The sequence below is a fragment of the Octopus sinensis genome, linkage group LG8 (genome assembly GCF_006345805.1).
Source record: "Octopus sinensis linkage group LG8, ASM634580v1, whole genome shotgun sequence".
Lineage (NCBI taxonomy): Eukaryota > Metazoa > Mollusca > Cephalopoda > Octopoda > Octopodidae > Octopus > Octopus sinensis.
In genome coordinates this window covers 105,005,370-105,014,966 of record NC_043004.1, presented here as the reverse complement: position 1 = coordinate 105,014,966, position 9,597 = coordinate 105,005,370, and the positions used below count along the sequence as shown (strand labels likewise).

At 38.4% G+C, this 9,597-nt stretch overlaps 1 protein-coding gene across 4 annotated transcripts in view; it reads left to right on the top strand.

Annotated features, from left to right (window-relative positions):
- The first annotated feature begins 2,172 nt into the window (after window positions 1-2,172).
- Window positions 2,173-9,597, top strand: part of LOC115215165 (armadillo-like helical domain containing protein 1) — a 49,239-nt gene continuing 41,814 nt past the window's right edge. For all 4 annotated transcript variants that reach the window (XR_005000474.1, XM_036505642.1, XM_036505641.1 and 1 more), the window contains exons 1-3: window positions 2,173-2,467; window positions 6,538-6,606; window positions 7,981-8,147. Coding sequence is in view for 3 of the 4 variants with exons in the window: in XM_036505642.1 (XP_036361535.1) it covers window positions 2,262-2,467; window positions 6,538-6,606; window positions 7,981-8,147 (442 nt within the window). In the remaining variant the exon portion in view is untranslated. The remainder of the gene's footprint in view (window positions 2,468-6,537; window positions 6,607-7,980; window positions 8,148-9,597) is intronic.

Genomic DNA, 9,597 nt, shown 5'->3' with positions numbered 1-9,597 from the left:
AATTTCTAAAACCACTCATATAACTATCCTCAGCCAATCAAATCCTATTGAAAGCAGATACTAATTTGAGCCATGGATTCTCCATAAAAATTGGGCAAGCTTCAAATATAAGCCACATCCTTCTATTTGAACTTTTTGAAAATTAGTGTAAACTGTGAAACCAGTTAAAACTCTAAATATAAAAATTATTTTATCTATTCTCAGTGCATTTTCAACTTCTATTTTTAAAGCCTGGTACTTATTTTATTGGTCTCTATTGATGAAAACACACCAACATCGGTTGTCAAGAGGTGGTGGAGGACAAAGACAGAAACATAGATATGCACACACACACTCACACACACGCACACTCACACATACACCCATAAATGCATGCATGCTTTCATACATATGATAGGCTTCTATCAGTTTCCATCAATCATGTCCACTCATAAGGCTTCGGTCAGCCAAGGCTGTAGTAGAAGACATGTTTTCGAAGTGCCACACAGTGGGACTGAACTCAGAACCATGTAGTCGAGAAGCAAACTTCTTACCACACAAAACATTTTCCCAACCCCCAAGGTTCATAAATAGTTTTAGTGTTGAGAATCTTTTCAATGTCAGAATCTGCTTTTCTATTCTGAATTGCTCCCTTAACAACCAGGAATGCTGACCATTGACAGCAGTTTAATTTTGTGACATTTTCACTAGAGGAAAAAATTACAAAGAAAGCAGAGTGATTTGATTCGTTAGTTTTTTTTTTGATTATCTCTTAATTTCAAAAATGAGATTTTGTAAATATTGTTCAGTTTGGTTTTTATGTTTCTAAAATCTTTCCTTCAATATAAAACTTGTTTATTCAATTTGTGTTGGTTTTCTGATAGGTTTTTGAATGAATCTGACCATGAAAACCATCAGAAATCATTTGTTTTCTAGGTAAACCACATCTGTGAAGTGAGACCAGTACAACAGTAAAATTATAGCAACTATAACTCTAGAGTGTGGAGGCGTGTGGCCTAGTGGTTAGGGTGTCAGCATCATGATCGTAAGATTGTGGTTTCGATTCCTGGATCAGGCAATGCGTTGTGTTTTTGAGCAAAACACTTCATTTCACGTTGCTCCAGTCCACTCAAATGGCAAAAATGAGTAACACTGCGATGGACTGGCGTCCCGTCCAGCTGGGGAACACATGCCATGGAAACCGGGCCCATGAGCCTGGCTAAGCTTTAAAAGGGCACATTTATTTATTTATTTATAACTCTAGAGTAGTGGTTCCAGACTTTTTCAGGCTGCTGCCCCCTTGGTTCTAAGGCCACATTCCTAGTGCCCCCATCACATACAGACCATTTTCTGCGGCAAATTCAAAACAGTATTTCACAAATAAAACTTAACCTAATTAATCCTTTATTTTGTTTGTTTGTTTTTTCTTTACACCCATTGCCCCATTTTGGTTACTCCATTATTACCCCATTATTTGGTTAACGTTGATATTATTACCCGGAAACGAAATCAGAAAAAAAAAAAAACGTTTTTAAAAATGTTTTTATACATTGTAATTTTAACCATTTAATGTTTTATTAAATTTTTCCTCAAAGAACACTGTCAATAATTCTTATTCTTCTACATAAAAAGGCAAAAGAATACGCACACATATTTATAAAACAGCTTCAAATTTTGGCCCAAAGCCAGCACTTTCAGGGAAGTGGGTAAGTCGATTACATCGACCCCAGTACTTAATTTATCGATCCGGAAAGGCAAAGTCGACTTCGGCGGAATTTGAATTCAGAATGTAGAGACGGACAAAAGCATTTTGTCTGGTGAACTAACGATTCTGCCAGCTCTCCGCCTTACGTGTCTATATAACAGTAATATGGATTCGAAGAATCAGAACTCACTTACATGTGTGTGTGTGTGTGTGTGTGCGTGTGAGGTTTATGTAAATTGGAATTCTTCCTTGTTTTACTTGTGTATGAAAGACAAATAGGGTTAGGATTACCAAGGTATGATCGTAATAACTTTGATACTAAAATTCATATTCTGCATATCGAAGAGTGGCGACGCATTAATTATCTGGTTATTAAATCAACTGACTGTGTTTAAGTCAGGGGAAATCAGAAAACAAATAGAGACGTTTCAAGCTGGCCCTAATCGGTCGCACAGATATTTGTATATTGACAACAGTTGCCTAGCAACTGTTCAAAGTAACTGTAGCAGTGCAACTCTCTCTCTCTCTCTCGAGTAAAGCTAACATGGAAGGCTACTAACAACCACAGTGACACGCTATGAGACCAGCTAAGGAAGAAGCCCAGATCAACAGGGTGTTTGATTTGTTCAAAGAGTGGGACAAGGGAGACGAAGCTACACGGAAGAAAATCCTTACTTGTTTTATCCAACAAAACAAAAACAAAACTGGACCTGAACTGGAAATGCAGTTTGCTGAAGGGGCCAGTTTGATGTTGGCTCGTATCAGTGCATGGCTCCGTCTTTCGTATCCTTTAATGATTGATAGCTTTTTCCAACGATATATCCCACACATGCACAGCACCAGTTCAAACATAGGCGCGCAATGCACATACCTATACTCGTATGTTAAGCACACAGACACACAAACCTCGACATCGTGCAGTTTTCTAAGAAAGAGCAAAGCAAATGCAAACCCTCGTTTTCCAAATCCATTAGACTAAATGTCACAGTAATTTTTTTCACGCTAAGAGTTGCTGAAGTATGGAACAAACTGCCGGCATCAGTTGTTAGTTGTCGGAGCACTGCATCCTTCAAAACTTCCATGCTTCCTGAGATTCGCCAACACTACACCTGATCTTCTCCCCTCCATACACCCGCAAGCATGTATCTGACTCGTACACTGTTCGCTTTGCAGGCATTCGTACATTACTGCATATGCTTTATATGCACTTTTGACAAGTTGTTGTGCACCTGAGCACTGTATGCGATAATTTCATTATTATTATTAAATATTTGTAAAACGGCAATCTTTCGAAAGATTACTTGTAAAACATTCCCTAAATCCTTCGTTTGAATTTCCCCAGAGTAAAATCTGTGTACTATATGTACATAATCGCGTGTGCATATATCAATCAGACACACGCACGCACGCCTCCCATAGTTTTTGAAAGTTATGAGAATACAAAATCGATTCGTGTGAATTATCCAAAACTTCTCACCCAACTTCCGTAAAAAGTTTCACAGCAAATTCCGACATAGTCCGAATCTACGCCATGTAGAAAATTCCATTAAAATCTATCCATGCTTTGGAAAGTCATGACGATGTGGGGACACGCTCGTGCAGGTAGGTCCAGGAGATCTTAGGAAAAACTTTCCAAAAATTTTATCCCGAATAAACTGTGTATGATGCATGTGCACAATCAGGTGTGTATATGGTACGTATACGCACGCACACGCACACACACAAACACATGAACACACTAACATACACACACACACACACAAACACACACACACACATGAACACACACACACACACATGAACACACTAACATACGAACACACACGCACAAACACACACATGGACACACTAACATACGAACACACACACACAAACACACATGCACACACACACACACATGAACACACTAACATACGAACACACACGCACAAACACACACATGGACACACTAACATACGAACACACACACACAAACACACACATGAACACACTAACATACGAACACACACACACGCACAAACACACACATACACACATGAAGACACTAACATACGAACACACACACACATACATACACACACAAACACACACATGAACACACTAACATACGAACACACACGCACAAACACACACATGGACACACTAACATACGAACACACACACACAAACACACATGCACACACACACATGAACACACTAACATACGAACACACACACACACACATACACAAACGCACCCGCAGGCACGCAATCACGCTCGATTTAGGTCAGACTCCACCCTGAAGTTGATCTTCAGAAGGTGAGCTGGCCCTTAGAGTTTTCCCACAAACTTAGTAAAAGGCCATCAAGAGATTTCTCTTAATGACCTTTGACCAGGTTGTCCAATAACTCGTATTTTTACCCAAGAAATACCATTTGATGGAAGCCTAGAAGTAAAGTCTGCTACATCGCTTGGGGTTCTAAGTTTAGTAAATATATCGAATAAAACCCAGAGCATTTGGTGAATGGTTTCCACCGATGCGTGAAGACTGTACTCTTAAAGGTTAAACGTCCTCGTGTACTTAATGTCATCTCATTGGGGAAGAAAAAAAAGGAAAGCTCTTATGATAAAGATCATTTACATAAAAGTACTCCTATAGAGAAGGAAGACTTTATCAAAGGGGGATAACTTCTGTTAGAACTTGTTAGAAGTTATGTCCCTTATTTCAGGGATTTGAGTAGTATAGCTTGAATCTAAATATTCTTTTCTACTCTAGGCACAAGGCCCGAATTTTGGTGGGAGGGGCCAGTCGATTAGATCGACCCCAGTACGCAACTGGTACTTAATTTATACTTACGGATCTATCAGGATGAGGCTCGTTTTCTCGGCTGTAGTTTCTGGATCGGAATTTCTAGAACCACCATTGACTCTGGCTTATGCTTATTGTCCGATCTCCATATACTGCATTAATATTCCTTGTACTTTCCATTGCATTGTGACTTTTATTGAACTCATGAAGCAAAATATGCCAAATATGCTCCTTTGTCACTTTCATTATAGCTTTGAAAAAATAACTGTTAAAATCGAACTGCACTCTTCAAAACTCACACTAGGAATATATGAACAAGGTATTACCTGCTTTTATAGCAAGTTGTTGCAGGTAGTTCATCCATCCCCCTCTGACTTTTAGTCCAGGCAATTGAAAAAAACCACATTATTTATGGGATGACCCAATATATATACAGATAAATATAAAATCCAAGGATGAAAGTGAAGGAAGAAAATTAGCTTTAAGCAATTTAGTAAATATAAAAAACAACTTCCAGGGACAATTGTGGTATATTGAAATGGAAGGTTGTGGATTCTTTTTTTCCTTAAATTGAAAAAAGTTCTTTCTATATTTCGTGGTAGGGGAATAATGTAAACTTTCATTTAATCAAGATATCCTTGGCTTGAAGCGTAGCTTGCAGTATACACCTCACTTGGATATTTACCACTTCCAAGGTTCCACTCACTATGAAACATATGTAGCCTGGATCTTATCTACTCCACACACAGCAGGGTGCAATGTTTCACCAAAATCAAGAATTATAATTGTCACTAAATGTGACTAGGGTGTTAAGAAACACCTACATTGCTAGAAATAATAGCTAAAATACTCTAATGCTGTTGTTAACGTACATGAATGTAAACATATGCTCTAACAGGAACCTGAATCGTCTGAAAATTGCTGATTGAGAATTCTTAATACTGATGTCAGTTTCAGCAATTTCCGTTGCCTCATCAGTTAATCACACTCAATTGTTTTCAGACTTGCTTCTCTCTTAGTATATATATTTTTATCATCCAAATTAATTGATGGCTTAATGGATATATACTTCCTAAAAAATATATTACTGCTCTAATGCTTTAGAGCATGCTTCTTTTTCTGAAATATGGACTACTGACGATATATATATATATAAATATATATGTGCGTGTGCATGCACACACACACACCCATGTATATATATATATATATATATATATGTATACACGTGTATACACATGTATGGATATGTTTATTTAGGTATACTTATAGTGTGTCTGTGTGTATTTGGCTTGCAAGATTTTTGATGTGAACTCATGTCTTGAAATATATTTTGTTATATCTTGGGAGGGTCATTATGCTAATAATAAATTCACACACTGATTTTTATTCACTTCTTTCTTAATTATTTGTCTATTTAATCAACTAATTAATTGCTTGATTAATTAATCAATCAGTTTGGTTTACTCAAGCACTTTTTGCCACTATTTGTGACATCATCTGAAGCAGACTTAGAGTAGATAGGTCACATCATTTCAACAATTGTTACTTGCTTTTCACAGGACTGCACATTTCCCACGGCAACCTATTGAGTTAAGAACTAAACTCCACTGTCATCTCTCATCCGTTGTCTGCCCTGAAAAGTCAGGTGAAGTGCTGCTGGAAAGCCACGTATAGTTGCTTGGAACCAAGCATCATGCACCTGTTTTTATCTGCCAAAACCTCGACGATGACTGCACTTGTTCCCTACCACTGTTTAACAACAACTGTTGGTTTGCTTAGCAGTGGGGCTAAAGGGATTGATAGAATAAGTACGAAGCTTAAGGGGGAAAACAAAAATATGATAGGCACTGGAGTTGGTTCATTGAATTAAAATCCTTCAAGGCAGTGCCCCAGTACGGCTACAGTCCAGTGACTGAAACAAGTAAACACAACGCATGCACGCGCACACACACACACACACCTTCACTCATACACAATATACTCAGATATGTCTTGTTGCTTATCATATAACATTTATAGCCATCATATGTATGACATTGAAGTTCCTTAATTCCCCTTCAGATATTTGTTTGGGACAGCACTCACAGAACAGCTGGAAAGTATCAATATATTTTTATCAGCCTCCTGTGGGTAAGAAGCATGTTTGTTGTTTACAACTACATTAAATGCTGACATATCACTAATTTCTGTTTTTATGTTTGTCATTATTCAGTTTATTTCAAGATTTCTTGACAATAGTGAAAGAACTGGTTTCTAACCTAGATTCAAGGCTCCCTCATTGGAATTTCAACATCAACAAAAGGGTATTTTTATATGTATATATGTATGTATGTATGTATGTTTAGATATATATATGTATAAATGGAAACAAATGGAAAACACACATACACAATATATATACATTCGTGTGTGTATATATATATATATATATATGATTGCATGTCAGTGTGTATCATATTTGTGTGTACTGTGTATGCAAGTATAAGAACTTTCTTGAAAGAGAGAAGTAGTGTCTTCAGTTGTCTCCTTCCCTCTCAACACCAATCCGTTCTGCAATCAAGCTCCTTCCTGCTTAATTTCTGGCCTTGTGCATAAATTAGAAATTATCACTATTGTGTGTTATGGCAGGGATTGGTGGAATCAGTAAAATATGTTTGTGTGTATGTATGTGTGAATGTGTGTGTGTGTGTGTGCATTTGTGTGTAAGGTTGAGTGAATGTGTTTATGTGTGTACTGTTGTATGTTTGCATTTTTATGTATTACTCTTTTACTCTTTTACTTGTTTCAGTCATTTGACTGCGGCCATGCTGGAGCACCACCTTTAGTCGAGTAAATCCACCCCAGGACTTATTCTTTGTAAGCCTAGTACTTATTCTGTCGGTGTCTTTTGCTGAACCGCTAAGTTACGGGGACGTAAACACATCAGCATCGGTTGTCAAGTGATGTTGGGGAGGACAAACATAGACACAAATATATATATATATATATACATATATACGACGGGCTTCTTTCAGTTTCTGTCTACCAAATCCACTCACAAGGCTTTAGTCGGCCCGAGGCTATAGTAGAAGACACTTGTCCAAGATGCCATGCAGTGGGACTGAACCCGGAACCATGTGGTTGGTAAGCCAGCTACTTACCACACAACCACTCCTGCACCTATGTATGTTTATACATAATGTCATGAGTTGATTCAGACATTGGTGCAATAGTTACCTGTTTTCCTATGCAGATGTATTTTTTGAGTTGGGTGACCATGTAGAGACTCACTTGATGGTGATGATGATGTTGTTGATGATGATGATGATTTCATTGTTTAACCCCCCCCCCTCCCCAGTTCAGCTGAGATCAAAATGCATTGTAGTATTGCTTCTTATGTTCTGAGTACAAGTGCCAACTACCATTCTTCCAGGATCAATTTAACCAATTAACCCCATTTGTTTCACATTTCTGGTCTTGTGGCTATATTAAGAATTATCATTATTACTATGATTATTGTTGCAGGCATCTGTTTATGACTGAATTCATTGAAATTGGTGGAATTTTCACTTTGATTGCAATCCTCCGCTTATCCCAACTGTCAAATAATCACAAAACCAATGCCGTAATCTGCTTACAGAGTATCTCCAATGCTGGTCGCAAATACAAAGAATTAATTTGTGAAAGTTACGGTGAGTTCATAGTCCAAATATATATATGGCTGTATGGTTAAGAAATTTGCTTCCAAACCTCATGGTTTCAGGTTCAGCTCCACTGTGCAGGTTTCTTCTAGTATAGCTCCTGGCCAACAAAAGCCCTGTGAGTGAATTTGGCAGAAGGAAACTGAAAGAATCCCATCGTGTATATATATATCATCATCATCATCATCATCATCATCATTATCATCGTTTAATGTCTGCTTTCCATGCTAGCATGAGTTGGACGATTTGACTAAGGACTGGTGAACCAGATGGCTGCACCAGGCTCCAATCTGATCGTGCAGAGTTTCTACAGCTGGATGCCCTTCCTAACGCCAACCACTCCTAGAGTGTAGTGGGTGCTTTTATGTGCCACCAGCACGAAGGCCAGTCAGGCAGTACTGGCAATGGCCATGCTCAAATGGTGTTTTTTATGTGCCACCTGCACAGGAGCCAGTCCAGTGGCACTGGCAACAACCTCACTCGAATGTATTTTACGTGCCAGTAAGGCGACGCTGTTAACAATCACATTTGAATGGTGCTTTTTACGTGCCACCGGCATGGAAGCTGGTTTGTGAGTGTGTTGTATATGTTTGTGAGTGTGTTGTATATGTTTGTGTCTCCTGGTTTTGACATTGTGTGATAGTTGTAAATGAGTGCCACTGTTATACAAGCAGTGTCATTCATTTCCAGTGTTCTGCAAAAACATGCCAGGGCATAGGGAGATATTACTTTGCTTGGAAACAGGTGAAGTTTAGCAACAGGAAGGACATCTGACTTGAAAACCTGCCTCAGTAAGTTCCGTTTGATCCATGCAAGCAAGGAAAAATGAGAGATTAAAGTGACAATCGTTTCAATATCTTTTGATTTAGGAGATTTTGAGTCATCATCCGCAACTGTCTGTTTGGAGATGACTTAAATGGTGGTGTAATAATTACCTCTTTTCCAATGTAGATATATTTTTGGAGTTGGGTGACCATGTAGAGACTCACTTGATGGTGATGATGATCTTGTTGATGATTTCATTGTAAAACCCCCAGGTCAGCTGGGCTCAAGCTGACCTATTGCCCAGTCTAATCCAACTGTGACCATATTGCCTGTTTCCTAAAAGCAGAGAACTAGCAACTACTTTATCAAATGTATCATTTTCTAAGAGGATGAGAGTGTGGTTTGAGAAAGATTTGGCTGCTATTTCTAGCTGATTGTGTAACCAAATAAAGCTTTCCCATTGGTTTAATGGTGATGGGCCTCTTTGTTGGTCAGGGTTAGCCACATATCTGCACATGTATGCATAGGCAGAGTTGTTTTGAAGATGATTGATGATAGTCCATACACACAAGCATGCAAACCTCATCCCTCTAAAGTAAAGGCCATCACCTTTGGGTCAATGCAGTTTTCAATGACATGTACCCACAGCAGTCACATGTTTGGTTGAGAATTCATT